This window comes from Epargyreus clarus, unplaced genomic scaffold, assembly GCF_041222505.1.
Source record: "Epargyreus clarus isolate Ecla_fem2 unplaced genomic scaffold, WU_Ecla_fem_2.2 ptg000014l, whole genome shotgun sequence".
NCBI lineage: Eukaryota > Metazoa > Arthropoda > Insecta > Lepidoptera > Hesperiidae > Epargyreus > Epargyreus clarus.
Window position 1 is genome coordinate 6,953,056 of NW_027332222.1, and position 17,689 is coordinate 6,970,744.

General features: G+C 32.7%; 3 protein-coding genes across 3 annotated transcripts; 1 reads left to right on the forward strand and 2 right to left on the reverse strand.

Moving 5' to 3' along the window:
- Nucleotides 1-470: 470 nt before the first annotated feature.
- On the reverse strand, nt 471-3,581 carry LOC140747336 (hydroxyacyl-thioester dehydratase type 2, mitochondrial-like). Its single transcript, XM_073079727.1, has one exon. The coding sequence runs from the start codon at nt 3,579-3,581 to the stop codon at nt 3,105-3,107; it is 477 nt and encodes a 158-aa protein (XP_072935828.1). The 3' UTR covers nt 471-3,104.
- Nucleotides 3,582-3,623: 42 nt separating this feature from the next.
- LOC140747335 (armadillo repeat-containing protein 7) lies at nt 3,624-6,187 on the reverse strand. The gene is made up of 3 exons (XM_073079726.1): nt 5,945-6,187; nt 5,608-5,778; nt 3,624-3,874 (listed from the first exon to the last, which is right to left on the reverse strand). Exons 1-3 carry the CDS (start codon nt 6,051-6,053, stop codon nt 3,624-3,626), a joined length of 531 nt encoding a protein of 176 aa, XP_072935827.1. The 5' UTR covers nt 6,054-6,187.
- A 216-nt stretch (nt 6,188-6,403) lies between these two features.
- eIF2A (eukaryotic translation initiation factor 2A) lies at nt 6,404-13,554 on the forward strand. The gene is made up of 12 exons (XM_073079719.1): nt 6,404-6,563; nt 6,656-6,797; nt 7,021-7,156; nt 7,447-7,526; nt 7,879-8,057; nt 8,377-8,531; nt 8,853-8,937; nt 9,349-9,522; nt 9,948-10,125; nt 10,579-10,832; nt 11,420-11,592; nt 12,022-13,554. The coding sequence occupies exons 1-12, from the start codon at nt 6,539-6,541 to the stop codon at nt 12,145-12,147; spliced, it is 1,707 nt and encodes a 568-aa protein (XP_072935820.1). The 5' UTR covers nt 6,404-6,538; the 3' UTR covers nt 12,148-13,554.
- The last annotated feature ends 4,135 nt before the right edge of the window (nt 13,555-17,689 follow it).

Sequence of the window (17,689 nt, forward strand, 5' to 3'; positions counted from 1 at the left end):
CGCCTGATGGAAAGTGGTTACTGCCGCCCATGAACATCTATCATCAACTTTAAATTAGATTAAGACTCCCGAGTTCGGCCACAGATGCATTGTTATCTAAGGACTAAGTTAAACGCCTCTGATATGTAAGTCTCCCTTTGGTAGAAAGGTGTGGTGACTTTGCCTGTGAAATCAGCAGGCTTTGAAATCAAGTTGCAGTGAAATCAGCAGGAAGTTTTTTCTTATAGGTTTCGATATTCTAATCCATTCAAAAGAAGTGAGCATAATGCGAATAGTTTTCTATGACGGACTTATTATCTACAGACTTAGAAAAAGAAGTATGTCCGCCTGATTTTTTTTTAATTATGATTTTCTTTTTCCTTATGTCCATACTTTTTAGGACACTATAATAAAGGTATTATTAATTAAGAGTCATGTAAAACACAGTGACGAGTAATCTAAAAATATTATATTAAAATAAAACACTTGACTCATTGTATGAATGACGTGTAATTAAATGAAAACATTACTTGTTTTATACAACAGAGTTAACTATTACTAACTTACGCGTAAATACGTACATTAGATCACGAGTATGCAAATAGCGTGAAATAAACAAATACAAAACAACAAAGTTTTAAATTATTTAAATATACCAACAAAACAACTGACATGCACATAAAGATTGCAAAGGTAATACTGAAAAATCAACACTACAGCTACAGGCTAAAACATACATACGATACGCTGTCGCTACATTTATTTTATGCATGTTGTCAGGGGCGACAATACGGCAGTGCGAAAGGTGCCCAAAACACCGTCACTGTTCAGTAAAGAGGCTAGGCTGTTACTACGTAAGGCTGCAACATACATATTCTGCGGCGTAACCATAGGATGAGAGCTTAAAAAAAAGTCGCCAGGGCCTAGGAACCGCCACCATGAGATGTCGCACGTAAAATTATTGCTAGGTCCGCCACTGGATGTTGTGGATTATCATGACAATACATCGCAACATGTTATTATGCGACGTCGTATTCTATGTATGCTTTTTAGCCCTAACACATGGTACCCTAAAACTATACAAAAATGATAGCATTTGCAGCAGTGATATTATGCGAAAAATCACTTTCACAAAGTTAATGGCATAAAAATACAAAATATATTACATCATATTCATATACAAATGTATTTTTTGGTAAATGTAGAAAAAAGGACAAGCAAGCTACTAAACAATAAATAGTTTCAGTCGCCTTTGGACATTTTGAAATGTAGAGTGTACTGGCTTTGAAGGAGAGCTAATGCCCCTCTCATTTTAAGATTCTCCTGTCATAACGTGCCAGGGAACAACAGCAAATCATTTAAAATAATAATCCCAAATTGCGAACTAATTATGACATCTAATCGCCACTGTACTTAGTTCACGAACTGCACGCCCGTTCAGCTTTATTTAATTTTTCACAGAAATAAAACGTAAATTGAAGTTGAACGCCATGCATGCTATGCTATAAACCAGAAATTGAAGGACACATATTTTACTACTCCGCTTATAATTTTTCAAATGACTGCATTATTATTTATTTCATCTGCGTGGATAATAATCTCAAAAAGGTTTCCATTTAATTTACAAACCATGCTTTAAACATCATAATATTAATAATATATCTATAATTCATTTAACATTATTTAATTTCATATAAAGTCCCAATAAAAATTCTCGAGTGCTAGTAAACCAGTGGCATATAAATACATATTGTTATGTTTAGATATTATTACCTTTCCATAAATCTTATTTTACAATAAAGATCGCCCAGTGGGCAAAATTCAGCCATAATCATATGTTTTCAAATTATTATATTAAAAAATTGATGCCCAAGTAATGATGACTGATACTACCACTAAATGTACTACTCGTTTTTTATTTCAAATTATCTGATATTGTATGTAATTTTCTCATAACAAATTTATTTATATAATAGTAATAATTTGTGGTTATGTCATCCTTTATTAATTTACACAATTTGGCTCATAAAGTGCAAATGCCACATAAGAGAACATCACTCTTTTTATTGAAGAATAACATATTATGTGAATGAAAAAAATGCCAAACAATGTTATGTATGTAAATGCGTATATAATATTATAATATAAACAGCAAGAGGAGTAGCAAAAACTATAGTGAGCAATTTGGCAAGATACTTAATTTATATCACACAAATATTAATTGTTTTCTGTTTCTTTACAAGTCTTTTAAGACTCTTCGGTCGGAATAAATAATAAAACTATCAGTCTTAATTAATTATTGACTTAATTTTATATAATCGACAAGTGGACAGATTTATAAGAGGATTAATCAGAAGAAATCTTAATTCTTATATTTAATTGTTTATTCTTCATTTGATATAGACGAAAGATAAATCTAAATTGTACTTCATGAATATCTGAATATTTCTTAATCATAGTTACACCCTTGGTGCAAAAAGGTACAAAGCAAAAAAAAAACAAAATACAAATTAACGTAATATTAACAATATATTATAAACAAATGCAAAATGTAATATATTTTATTGCATACCTTAAAAGTTAACTTTCCCTGACAAGTGCTACTTCACACATGTTTTCAGAAAATTGTTAAATAAATTTACTTGTGGTCCAAGAGATTTGAATTTAGTAATCCATGATGGACCTAATATGAATAAACAGATATAATAAATCAGAAAAAAATAAAAAGGTAAAATTTTCATTTATAATAAGGTTATTATTGCTCATTTATTCACTTCTTGGTAACACATAATTCTTTAAAAAAATGTGTCCTTTTTTCCAATATATAATTTGTAACTTCATGGTTGCAGTTGCAATTACTAAATTACAAAAATAAAATGGTCCTGAGAATAATATGCCTGCATAATTTAAAAAATATTCTATGTTGATTAACATACCGCTCATCTCAAGTAAAATGTACCCATTTACACCAAAATCTTTTTGATTGGCACAACATGGTGCTAATCACATTGAGACCCAACTCCATATAGAATCTCACTAGCATATCTTATTCTACTATTAAATAGCTTATATGAAAATGTAAACTTTATTCAGAAATCTCATTAACATTGTTCAAAACTATCACTTCAACAGTCTTTGGCCAACATGAGTTTAGCCTCACCTTCGAACACCACTTTCTTCTCTTCTTCCACGATACAGAAGAATTTAACTTTTAGAATCTTTCTCACGTCCACCAGTTCCACACTGATAGTAAGTTTCTCTCCAACAAAGCACTTATTAGGAAATTTCATTGTTTGTGAAACAAGTATAGTACCTGGTCCAGGTAAGTGCGTTCCTATTAATCCCGCAACCAAGCCATTTAAGAGTGCTCCATGCACTATAGGCCTCATATTCCCATTATTTTTGTGCAAATAGTTATGATCGCTTGTAAGATTCGAGAATGTGTCCAGATCTTTTTGTGTCAAGGTTTTCTGTATCCGTATTTTATCACCCGCCTTAAAAGAAGCACTACTAAACGAAGTAGTGTGAATTTTACATATCTTCTGATAGTTCTTATTATTTACTGCTATGTACGGGAACCTATTTGAGAGCATTTTGTTCATTTTTCCTTACTTACTGCTCCTTTTATCAATAAACTCCTATTTTTAGTTTGCTAGGCTTACATCATTGAGAAAAATGGATGCCAAATTACCAATCACTTTATTTTCAGACTGTTTTAATACATTCATCTGTTGTGTTATCTCTGGTGTGTGTAAATTAATGTCTTTACCACTGCTCTTGAGGTATATAAATATAGTGATGACATCAGCTACAATATCATTGTGGTCACATCTCAGTTGTGTCATTAATGGAGGGAAAGCTGCATTATCCAAAAGGTACTGCACATTTAATGGATCTGAAATGAGATTAAGAACTAAAATTAATCAACTTAGTATTTTATGTTTCTGAGTACCCTAAATATCTAATATCTAGTGACCTTAAGACCCCTGATTCAGTTCTATATGCCGATAACAATAGGAGACTGTATTTGATAATATTTTCAATCAAAACTCGTTTTCTTTTAAATATTTAATGAACGCAATACTAATTATGTTATCAATTAATTACTGGTAACTCGTCTAATAGGCAGAATACCAGTTTTGATTCAATTGGAAGGCCGTGGCCTATTATGCAATTTATTTTTATTATAAGGTTCCTAAGCCTCGGCCTAGGTCATATGTTTAAAATAGAACATTAAGGTCATTTACACAAATTTGTCAATGTTTCTTGTCTGTATTTAATCATAATTATAAACCAAAAATGTATATTATATCGAGGGGTGAAAGGCTATTTGCTTTAAGCGACATTTTGGCCGATATTGAGTTATATACATATTCGGAATCAGCAAATTTTTCTGCGTCGAATGAGCCCGGTTTTGTTAAAATCGAAGCATTTTTTTGGCGCTTAAAAGGGCCCTATTTTAGGGAAGTTTAGCAATATAGTAGTGTTTAACCGACGTTAAATACGTATTTTTTTTTAAGTAGGGCATTTGAACTGAACAATAATATAAAGATCCGAGATATAAACCAATTTTCCATTCGCAAATAAATAACTCAATAACGCTTAAAGCATTTTTCATATTCCTATTTTTTATTGAGATGTAACATAAAGCGTTTTGACTTCCACCGTTTACACGGTGTGATGTCGCTTATATTATTTTTCCTTTACCTAAATATGACATGGAATGTCGGTTAAGTTCTTTCGGCTGCATCTATTTTTTACTCAGTGTGGTACTTTAACCAAATAGTCATTTTGATTTAGATATTTTTCAATGTCGTTTAAACAGTGTTATCCTATTTTTTTAAAGCGCCGGGTTTATCAGAAACTGTATATTGCCGTGATTCATTTGAACAAAATGTTTCAATCAAAAACATAACTATTATTATACAAAATTGGTGACTATTATTATACAAAAAATAATTCTATTACTGATGTTCTGTTGTTTATGTTTCTTAGATTATTCATTATAAGCTCCTAATATTTTCAGTGATTACTACAGATCTAGTTTGCACTTTCAACAGCCACTGATCATATTATCAGTAAAACATGTGACATCATACATTACTTTTTCACTATTACATGTCATATAAGTATTTTAGCCTGCACGTCATTTTAATCTCAATTGGCTGTTGTGATAAATAGCTTCCTCCTATTTATGTTGGACTTCATGACATAAGGCGTTTTGGCTTGCTCTATAAATGTATTACAGAGTCGCTTAAATGGTTTCACCAGTCACTGATTGTGGTCTAAGAAGTCACTTAAGGCATTTTTCCTTACTCTGGAAAATAGGTATTTCAGGACAATTTACATTAAGCGACAATTATCTTTGTAATTTAAAGGCCAATTAATTACGTACTAACATCAATAACTTGATAATTTTATTTTAATTTCAATGTAGTTTATTTCATTCAAATAGCTTTAGTAGTTTTTTTGTTATGATTTTTTTTCGAAAATTTTCAACTTTAAATGGCTCTCCTGTAAAGTTGCCAAAATGTCGCTTAAAGCAAATAGCCTTTCACCCGTCGATATTATATGCACTTGAAAAAATATTATATGACAGAAAATAAATAAAAAGAAAGATAATCTTACCAACACAAAGATTGCAGATTCCAGCACATGCAAATTGTAGCAACTTGGGGTTGGTCTCCCTTTTCACCACATGTATAAATATGTCTAAAACACCAACGTCCCTTATGTACACGTAGTTAATTGGGTCGTAAGCAAAATTGGCCAAATTCGCCAAAACCTGGCTCTTGGCATCTGTAAATAGGACAAAACAATATTTTTAAACAATCAATACGTAATTACTTGTCTACTTTTTAACAGAAAAAAATATTGCTTGTATTATTCACGAAAAAAGTTGTGAATATACATAAATATTTACCAATTTGTATAATGAAATAACGGAAATTAATTAAACTCTTACCGAAAGACGAAGAATTTATAAATTCGTCCACTAACAGTGACAAGTAGTTTTCACGATCAGTTCCATTTTGTGGAGTACGTTTCTGAAGCTGTGCTTTGGTACTAAACATCGAAAGACAAACTATTTACAGCACTGACTCATTTAAATTATTGTTGTTTGCAAATCGCGCAAGAAATTCTTTGAGAAAATACCATCACACATTTAATTTACAAGAATGCAACGCCATTTTGAATTTTTGACTAGTTTTCAGGGCTGCCAGTAGGAAAACAAATTAATTACGACTGTTCATTGTAATTAAACAAATTCAAACTCGTACCTAAAAAGTTTACAACTCGAATTAGTTTTATTTATACATTATAGTTTGAAAAAAACTCATTTGAAATAAATAACTTCTTAGTTTATTTATTTTCTTCTGACTGAATGATCATTTTTCCTTGCAGGTTCACTGACTGCTGAAGGCGCTGAACTTTAAAAATAAAAAAATGCAAATGTCAACAACAAATATCCACACGTGTAATAATTTTTAGTTGCTTTTCTAATAAAAAATGAATAATTAGTAGTTAACTGATATTTAAATAAATATTTGCTTTAAAAATGAGTGCGACACCGCATATCGCAGGTATCCATATTCTTTCATAAATAATTATAAGCCGGTTGTCATTTTCTGCGATTGAGGTTACAAAATAGTTAAAAATTATATTATCCTTGCAGGTTTAACCAATAAAGGTTTATTTTTGATTGAATTGCAAGAACCATATGACGAGAAAGTTCTCAGAGATGAAACGACGGTCAATATACGCAGTTTGGTATTTAGCCCCAAGGGCACCTACTTAGCTTATAGGACAGATAAAAAGTAAGTACCTACAATTTATTTATAATATGTAGCAGCGAGTCTTCTTTATATCCCACTAGTGGAACTACATTTCTCTACAGGACTGTAGAAGGCCTGGGGTATCATATCACGTTGCTCCAATGTAGAATTATGTAAATAAATCTCAAGTTTGATTTTCACTGCACCTAATTGCAAATGTGTCACTGCTGTGGAACCTTGGAATAAATATTGTATTATGTTGTAGGGCAGAGATAGTATCATGTGCAGACTGGTCGGTTGCAGCAACTATAGAAGGAAATGCCAAAGACATGTTCTTTTCTCCTCTCGACACCTACATCACCCTTCGGGAGATGTTTGTAATGACAAAAGATAATCCTCAGGTAATCTTGCCCGAAAACATTTTTTTAGATAAACTACAAAATATGCACAAAATCTTTTGTTTCTTCATACATTCCGTTATCTGAATGCCTAACAACAAATAACACACAACAATAAGTTCAGTTAATAGACTTTCCACTGTGATATATGATTTATGTATATGAACATTACATTTATTGCCAAATACAATGCTTAATATTGATGTTTTTATTTTTCTTCACACTTCATTATACATTTCTTTTATTACATAACTTGAAAGGATATACCTACAATGTACATACTTTCTTTTCAGGGTAAACCCAATATTCTTGTATATAAGTCATCAAATGGCGAACTAGTTGGATCTTTTGTACAAAAAAGTCAGTCTGATGGGTATGTATTATATTGAAATTTACAGATTATACAGGGTGAATTTTTCAAATGGGCCTTCATGGCCAAATCCAAAACTATAAGGATTAGCAGAAAATGCTGATAATATAGAGGGTGTATTTTTTTCCTAAATGAACTGGTTCAATTCCCGGCTAGGGAAAAAGGTATTTTAAAAAACTAATAATGTGCAGTTTTAGTTTCTATCAAAATCGGCCTCGTAACTCCTTTCAGCATTTTTCGCTAATCCTTATGGTTTCGAATTTGGCCTATTTGAAAAATTCACCCTGTATATTTTTTTCTACAATACTCAATCTTCTTTACTCAATTGTTGAATTACCATTATTATCTACCTCAGGGAGCCAAAATGGTCTTCAGATGAGAAGTTGTTTGCCATACAGATCAACAATAGGATTCTGGTGTATGAAGATGGGAAACTTGATCGCTATGTGCAGCAAATATCGGCTGAAAAGTTAAAATGTTTCACAATTTCTCCGAGCCCAGCTCCAAATTACTACTTGTCTATATTTACTTTAGGTATGTTTTTGAGTTGTATTGTATTAATAACATAAATGACAAAAATTAGGCCAGTATTTCTCAAGACAAATCCACCAACATCAGTACAAAAAAGCAAAATTGTTAACATTCTTCTCTTTAGTTTTAGTGTTATTAAGTAGTAGTTGTTGTTGTATAAAAAAAGATAAAAAGGAATTCAAGTTTTCCATTCATTTTGCTCTTTGAAGATTGTTCTAAGGTAGTAATTTTTACGCATGACATGTTTGCTACTAAAAAAAATAGAACTGGTAACTATCAAGTAGTAAGATAATTAAATCATAATTATTTCCATTCATTTCAGGTAAAGCCGGCCAGCCGTCATTCTGGCGCATATTTAAATACCCCCAATTCGATATAACTCAAACTGTCGTGAGCCGGTCATCCTTCCAAGCTGATAAAGCAGCATTCTACTGGAATAGACGAGGAACAAATGTATTTGTTATGACACAGAGTGATGTTAGTATTATATTTTGTTAATTCTTAATTGTCAGATCGGTATTACATATTACCACAACAGCTACACCTATTTCTGTTTAACACATCTAATGTTGAGCTATAGCTGTTATTCTACTTATGTTCTGTGACAGACACTTATATGAGGTATTCCAAATTTGCCCTTAAGCATAGATCTGCATCTATGTTTGATCTCAAGTAGTACTTTGATTCGATCTACAGTGGATCACAGACAATGGCATCTGCCACTTACCATCATATCAGTCATCAGCATGTTAGATTTCTACATTTAGGTATAATAATTATTTTAATTATTGACAACAGGTGGACAAAACTGGCGGCTCATATTATGGGAAACAAACGCTGGCACATGGAGATATAAAAGGGAATGCAGGAAATGTAATGTTCAGTAAGTTTTTAATACACGGTCTTGTTGTTGTTGCTTCAAAACCCTTTTTTTTATGGATGATTATGATGGAAAGCAGTTACCCTCGCCTATGGACATTTGCAACACCACAGAACTCGCCAATGCATCGCCGGCTTTGAAGCAAAGCTCTTTTTACACCTTTTTTGAAGATCCTCACGTCATAGAGCTCTGGGAATACCTCAGAAGGAAGTTTATTCCACGTCTTGCACGTCCATGGCAAGAACGTCCATGCAAACCGAATCGTGATACCTGAACTGATATGCAATATAACTGTTACAATGAAACGTTGAATAGAAAGTGAAGCATTATGATTATTAACACAATTCAAAGTAAATATATAAATGACTTACATTTAATGATAGACGAATATATGTAAGTAACCAATCTCCGCAGGCAAGGAGGGTCCAATCCACGCGATCGCCTGGAACCCAGGCAGCTGGAATGAGTGGGTGGCGGTGTACGGCCATGCTCCAGCCAAGGCGACCATCTTCAACGCTAAGTGCGAACCGCTGTTCGAGTTCGGCTCTGGCGCCTGGAACGCTATCTACTTCCCGCCAGAGGGGAATAATATCCTTTTCAAATGATTTATTCATTATTATTATTGCTGAATAATTGGACTATGTTCAGCAATTAAAAATATTATTAGACGTGTGTTTTAGAAACTGAAATTGGACCTTATGGTCGAAAGAACCTAATAGTCCAGTTACAAAACTTACCCGTTTGGTATTGTACTACTCACATTGTTTCTATGTAGAATCCCATTTTAAATATTAGTTGTCCTATTGTTCTCAAAGTTTAAGGTCATTGTTACTTACACATTTCGGGGCTAAAAAATATTTGAAATACATAGTTATTATATATTAGTCCGTCAAATCAACGCGCAATCCTTTACTACTGTTACAAGCCCTGAGACTTATCTGTAAGAAAATAATCAAATTGTTGACTTGTCTGTGCCAATCTGCATATATTATTATTCCTTAATCCCACCGCACTAGTCCTCCTGGGCGGTTTCGGCAACATAGCGACGGGTCACATCGAGGTGTGGGACCTCCGCGGGTACAAGAAGCTGGGCTCGTGCTCCGCGCCCGACACCACCTGCCTGCAGTGGGACCCGCGCGGCGAGACCTTCCTCACCGCCACCACGTATCCCCGGCTCACTGTTAGCAATGGGTTAGTACTTTTGACATATTTGACGTACAACGGTTGATATATTTTTGTTCAATAACTCCAAAGGACGATTAGCCGTGCAGCCTGTGTGAATCTTAATTGATGTACAAAGTTAAGTGACGTCGGGCGCGGTCGAAAATTGGATGGGTGACCAGTGGTGGTAAATTTCGTGCGCGCTCTTCGGAATGCATAATAGGCCGTCAGTATTGGTTGATGTCATAGGAAAGCAGTCGATTAAACTTCGTAGAAAGCCTTATGGGTGGCTATGGGTTACTGAAAGGAAATGCAAATTATACAATATGAAATAACTTTAAAATCAGAATTTGGCGTGATGTGTTACGAGTATTTTCAAAAATCGTACGTGATTTGATGAGTGGTATTTATGTACTTGTATTTGTGTATCACTCATAACATAATAAAATGGTTCAAGTTGTAACGAAATTTCATTTTTTCTAGATACAAAATCTGGCACCACACCGGCGTGCTCATGCACAAGCGGCCTTACCTCGAGAAGGAGTACCTTTTAGCGATCAACTGGCAGCCGGGCTCGTACGCGAAGAGCGAACTATCCAAGAGTGCACCAAAGGGCATCCAGGACGCCACCGTGAAGCCAGCCGCCGCGTACCGCCCGCCCGGCGCAAGGAACAAACCGTCCACCTTTACGCTGCACGAATATGAGAAGCCGCATAAGCCTGGTGAAAATGTTAATGGTATGACAAAAAAATGTTTCTGTAATTTATAAATTTATAGCTCATTCTATATCAAGATTAGCAAAAGCCGCCATTTTGAATTAAAAAATATGTGATATAATTGATTTCGATCAACGAAGATTTTCCAATTTGTTCGGGTATTATTGTGATAGATAGATGCTAGATACTAGCACACATGCACATCCAAGGGAAATATAAGCAACAGTGAGCTAATATTTGGGCGACAACTTGCGAGAGGGCGTGACAGTGACAGCTGCGACGCCGGCACTATATTCGCCTATTAATTTAAAAATACCCTTACGAGACCGTTAAAATTATATGTTATTAACACAGTAAAATAAATTAATTTAAATAAAAAATAAATAAATTAATTAATTAATTTTAATAAATAAATTAAAGAAAAGTGATTCTTAATTTATCGATTAATAAAAACGTTCTAATTTGTAACATAATATTAAAAAAAAGAAAAAAAAAGAGATGTTATTCAATTATGCACCAAATAATAATCACACAATTAAAATGAGTAATAACGAATTAATTGACTATTTAATTCTAGTTGAAATTTCAAAAATATATTCTTTTTGCAGCGGCGCCGTCTAAACAAGCAATAAAACAGAAAGAGAAGCGCGAAGCCCGTAAGGCGAAGCGCGCGGGCGAGCGCGAGACCTCGCCGCCGCCCACTACGCCACAAGCCTCGCGCCCGCCCTTCATCTCCACAGGGGACCCTGATAAGGACAAGAAGATTAAGAACATCAATAAGGTACGACTTACATTGACTTAGGAAGATACGAATGTGATGTTAAATTCACAAAAAAAATTGCCTACACATACTTTGACTTTTATTGCTCTTGATAATTTCTATCACACAAAATAGCATTGTTGACGTACGACACTAATCAACCCATACAAATTAAAAATTATGTTGGTTAGCAGTACTATTAGTTCAGATGGTTTTCTGCGCATACTCTACCCTGTTTCTGTGATCGGAAGATCAACGATATGCTATAATTAATATCATTTTATAGTAAGTACTTGTGGTAAATTATATCTGTAACGTGCTATCACGTCAGCACTACCACTACATCACTTTTACAATAAAACAATAATCGTGTTGTGTACTTGTTACTCTTTGGAAGGGTGGTTTCGTCACTCATCCCGCATATTTTTACATTACCTGTTTCCTTTTCAGAAACTAAGCGATATAGATAAATTGAAGGCGCAAAAGGCGGCCGGTAAGCAGCTCGAGCTGAACCAGCTAGCCAAGATCGAGAACGAAGCTGCCTTGCTGCAAGAACTCTCTCAGTTGAGGTTATGATTGCCCAATGAAGACTGCTGATTGACACACGATAACTCACATGACATTTTAGTGGCTCGAGTGGCTGGCTTAGTTTATTGGTACTAAAGGTGGGTACTGATTGCAGGTATTCGAATGTAATGTAACAAAACACACTTTTTACATTGAACATTTCACTATATTAAGATTACGAACGCCATACCCACGAGACAGTAAAACAGCAAACGAAACGCGTATTGTTTTCCCTTTCGCACTTACCGATCTTATGGGAAGGTTAGTTTTGTACAACCGTATAACTCACTTTTGTCGACATCATCTAAATACATAAAAGCATAGCGGCAGCAAGCATCACTGCATAATAAATAATAAAAACAAAATATATAAAAATTGAATCCAAAAAAATCCAAAAGCGGTTATCGATAAGAGTATATTACGTACTGCAGGGCGTCGCGCACTTATGACTTTTGTTGCTTCATGGATAAGGTCTGCACAAGCTTACTAAATCGTACTAAAAGTGTTATTCTATCGAGCAATTACAGAAGCGTACAGAAGCGTTTGTTCGTCCTTCCATAACTTTGGTATAGCGTATCAATGCTCTACTGATTTTTACATAAAAATTAGTACCCACCTCGATTCAATAGATGGCAGTTTTTTACAGACATACTTAATTACTTATACTATGAAATCTATGCAATAACTCAAAAATGGTAGCTTACATAGCATCCAGTTAGTTGTACGGTATATGTCGGATATATGCATTTCCATAATCATATGACGAATTTTTTAAAAGTAGCCTCTAATAAATATATTACTCCTAATAATAATGAATGTCAGCCACTTAAATAATTTACCTATTAACAGAGATGTGATTTTTTTTTTATGTGTAATTAACCTTTCTGAAAACTTCGCCAAATAAGGTGACGAGCCAGGATACCTACTCCGTAAAATCGTCCGAAGTTTCGGGAAATTCCTACTTCCACATAATGCAGAGAAAATGCACGAATTTCGGAACTCTCCGTAAATCTGTAAGTCTGTATACGGACGAGTTTCTTGAATAATAACAATATTAGACATTTTATATCTAAGTCTCTGTAAGGCTTCAAACACTTCGTTGAAACTTCGTTGGCGGGTGTACGGAGTAGATGTCCCGTATAGGACTCATCCGAGTCATAAATGCATAATCAATTATTCTTAGAGTTTGGCCCTAGGTTGAGGCCTATTTTTTTAAAGAAAATATCAAATATGTTTAGTAGTTTAAGAATAAAAACTTGGAAACAAAGCTGAATAATTATTTTTGTACGCTTACAGTAATTTTTTTCTATAATATATCAAATACATCCATGCAGTGACTGTTGAATAGATTGTAAGTGAAAATATACCTATGTGTATGTAATATATTTGGTTTAAATAAAGAAAGAAATTTATGAAGTTGTTGTATTATTGAAAAAACTTCCTTCTGGCTGGTACTATTAATGTTCCTCAAATTCCACTAAACTACGTTTCTACATGCCTGTCGCCTATAGGCGCATTATATAAGAACTATATTCTGCGACTTGAGAAAGCAACATAATATACATGCTTGGGCTATCACTATTAGATTATATAAACTTACTTGCTTTGAAACAATTGCATAATGATAAAATTTACCAGCACCTTGCTCATCTAAGTAGGTATCTATTTGTAATGATAGGTAGGTAAATATTTCAACAGAACATTGACACTGATATACGTAAAGTACCTTTACGTTTTATTGTTTCTTACATTAAACATCGACATAGATATACAGGGTGAATTTTTAAAACGGGCCTTCAGGGCCAAATCCGAAACTATAAGGATTAGCTAAAAATGCTGAAAGGAGTTACGAGGCCGATTTTGATAAAAACTAAAACTGCATCATTACTTTTTTAAAATAACTTTTTCCCTAGCCGGGAATCGAACGAGTTCATTTTGAAAAAAATGGACCCTCTATATTATTCCACTATTTGATAGTGTCGCTTATAAGGATCAAAATCTGGAAAGTAATGATAAATGACAAACTAAAGGAAAAGCCTCAATTTTAAGAAAATACATATTTTTTCATATTAATTTGGCAGTTAAGTTCCCGCCATTCATCAATTTAAACATTTCGTGTATTAACATTTTGTTTGGCTCAATGTTTCTAATCATTCGGAATGGACGTTTTGTTTCCCAATAATTTATATTTTTATGTCCGACTTAGCTAAGGTTATTTTTAGGACCATTAAAATAGATTTACTTGCTATGGGCGGAGTTTCGTTTAATACAGATGTAAAGTTGACAATTTGCGACAATTACTTTTTAGAGTCAAATCCGAGTGATTACTAAAAAAAAGAGATATAGAAAATCATATTTAACGTTGAAACGAACTTGTAAACAACAAACAATAAGAATTTACTATTTAATCAGTTATCTATTTTCATTAAAAAATAAATCCCAAAAACAGCGGTAACTTATTTGCCAAACTATTACTTTCTCATACTAAGCCGTATGTCATAGTCATAACATCGAATAATTAGTTGATTAACCAACAAATTCTTCAATGGTATGACTTATGTCTGTTTCTAAAGAATTATACATAAATAATTTGTTATGTATAATCCTTAAGGATTAGTATGCCAATGTATGGAAAAATACGTATTTTCTTTAAAATTTTCCTTTTCCTTTAATTTGTCACATAACATTACTTCCCAGAATTTGATCCTTATAAGCGACACTATCAGATAGTGGAATAATATAGAGGTGTCATTTTTTTTCAAAATGAACTCGTTCGATTCCCGGCTAAGGAAAAAAATATTTTAAAAAACTAATGATGCAGTTTTAGTTTTTATCAAAATCGGCCTCGTAACTCCTTTCAGCAATTTTCGCTAATCCTTATAGTTTCGGATTTGGCCCTGAAGGCCCGTTTTAAAAATTCACCCTGTATTATACCTACATCACAATATCTAAGTTTAGGTAACTTTATGTAACGAAAGGCGAAGCCGATACTTTTCAGCTGTTATTAATATTTTATTGTAAAATCTACAAGAAGCTACTTATAATATTTCGGTTATAATAAAATTCGTATTTCAACTTCATAAATTATTATTAATACCTACCTATTTACAAACATACCTACTAAAAGTGCGGATGTACCTAACAATCGCAAGTATCTTGAGTATAAAAATACGGGTTATTCGTCATCTCGCACGACAAATCTCGCCCGATCGGGCGACTTGGCACCTTTCGAATTTACCTAATATTTCTGTCGTCAACTCGCACGACCATAAAAATGTGAGGTAACTTAGTACAGTCAACTACAAAAATCCTTTTTAAAAACGTTTAATATTTTATGGTTGGACTTTAAAATTAAACAAAATGTTATTATATCATAATTTAGATATATTTCACAAATCAACATCTCAAAAATATAAAAACATGTTACACCAAATAATAATCAAAGTAAAACAATATATATTCTCAAAAGCACTTGGCTTGTTCATTAGCTAAGTATAAAAATATGATCAACATTAAAAAATAGAATCAACAATATCACAAAAGCATTTTGACTTGTTATTATCTAAGTATAAAAATGTAATCAAAAATATAAAATATAATCAACAATATCACAAAACCATTTGGCTTGTTATTATCTAAGTTTAAAAATGTAATCAAAAATATAAAATATAATCAACAATATCACAAAAGCATTTGGCTTGTTATTATCTAAGTTTAAAAATGTAATCAAAAATATAAAATATAATCAACAATATCACAAAAGCATTTGGCTTGTTATTATCTAAGTTTAAAAATGTAATCAAAAATATAAAATATAATCAACAATATCACAAAAGCATTTGGCTTGTTATTATCTAAGTATAAAAATGTAATCAAAAATATAAAATATAATCAACAATATCACAAAAGCATTTGGCTTGTTATTATCTAAGTTTAAAAATGTAATCAAAAATATAAAATATAATCAACAATATCACAAAAGCATTTGGCTTGTTATTATCTAAGTATAAAAATGTAATCAAAAATATAAAATATAATCAACAATATCACAAAAGCATTTGGCTTGTTATTATCTAAGTTTAAAAATGTAATCAAAAATATAAAATATAATCAACAATATCACAAAAGCATTTGGCTTGTTATTATCTAAGTTTAAAAATGTAATAAAAAATATCAAATATAATCAACAATATCACTAAAGCATTCTAAGTATAAAAATCAATAATATCACAAGAGCATTTGGCTTGTTATAACTACTTCTTACTACATACAATAATTGTCAGTACACATCACAGATCACGATTTTTGTTCTTATTAATTGTCAAATCAAAATATTCGAAAAATTATAATATAAGAATTTCGATACATAATTCAATATTTATGTTTCCGAGTCTGAGTTCGGTAATTGTGGTAGCAATATGTTTATCAATAGCACAAGTTTCTTTCTGTTTTGTCGTAATATTTGATCCTTTTAAGTTTAAAGTTTGATAATAATTATCTTCTCGTTGTAAGATAGTCAAAAAATGAGCAATGCTTTTCGGTTTACTGTTTACTTTTTTGTTTATAGTAGCATGCCAGCTCTCAACCATATTTGTAGTACGGTGATGATTGTTACTGCACGACCATTTGTCAGCAAAAAATGAAGATTCACTTAACCATGTTTCTACAAAATAATTATTAAATTGGACAATTGTTTCATCGTTGGGGCATTGAGACATAATGTACAACCAACCGCTGTCAATAAATTCTTTAGGTAAATGTGCCAAAACAGTACATCTTTTTACATGTTTTCGAGCCAGTGCAGATTTAGTAATGCCTACTTCATCAGCCTTTCGCCACAAACTTCTACAAAAATGAAAGAAACACCCACAAATGCAAGTATCTGGGAATAAATCTTTGATCGCTGACATTGCTGCCTGCTCGAAGTCGAGTATAATATTTTTTGGATAGAATTGAGGAATTTGGCTCTTGATCAGGGAAAACAACACTTTGTAAGTTATTTTACTTTTGTTTGGCAATAATGCATAAATCACAGGTATGATGTTAGAATGTGTTTCACTGCTTCCTAAATCAACATGTAAGGTGTACAATTGCTGGAAGGGTTTCAGACAAAATTTAAACGTTCCGTCACATAAAACTGTCAAATTACAATTTGCTAATATTGTTTTACAATTATTACTAGCGAAAACCAAAATTCTATTCTTCGAGCTGTAGTAGTCAGCTAATAAAAAACTTTCGAATTTTTCGGGCACGACAACTTGCTTTAAAGTGTTAGAACATAGTTTTTTTACACCCAGTGACTTATTTCTATTTCGGTAAAACTTATTTTTAACATTTTTAAATTGAGGAATTTTTTGGATAAGGTTGGTTCCTTTGTCTTTTAGCTCAGCAACACTCTGTCGAAAAACACTTGGTATGGGTACAGTATAATCCGTCTTCACTTTTTCCATGCACTCGTTGAATTCTACTTCCAACTCATTTGACGCAAAATCCGGCTCACAGTTGTGTCTATCCTCCCGCTTGATAGAGTTATCTATATTATTTATAATAA

What these genes read in the sequence shown, in the direction of transcription:
- LOC140747336 (XM_073079727.1), bottom strand. Translation starts at nt 3,581, where the DNA reads ATGAACAAAATGCTCTCAAATAGGTTCCCGTACATAGCAGTAAATAAT.
- LOC140747335 (XM_073079726.1), bottom strand. Translation starts at nt 6,053, where the DNA reads ATGTTTAGTACCAAAGCACAGCTTCAGAAACGTACTCCACAAAATGGA. An exon ending in TATAAATTCTTCGTCTTTCG is followed by an intron (nt 5,779 to 5,944) that starts GTAAGAGTTTAA and finishes TCCTATTTACAG; the next exon opens with ATGCCAAGAGCCAGGTTTTG. An exon ending in AATCTGCAATCTTTGTGTTG is followed by an intron (nt 3,875 to 5,607) that starts GTAAGATTATCT and finishes ATCTCATTTCAG; the next exon opens with ATCCATTAAATGTGCAGTAC.
- eIF2A (XM_073079719.1), top strand. Translation starts at nt 6,539, where the DNA reads ATGAGTGCGACACCGCATATCGCAG. An exon ending in CGGCTCACTGTTAGCAATGG is followed by an intron (nt 10,126 to 10,578) that starts GTTAGTACTTTT and finishes CATTTTTTCTAG; the next exon opens with ATACAAAATCTGGCACCACA. An exon ending in GCCTGGTGAAAATGTTAATG is followed by an intron (nt 10,833 to 11,419) that starts GTATGACAAAAA and finishes TTCTTTTTGCAG; the next exon opens with CGGCGCCGTCTAAACAAGCA.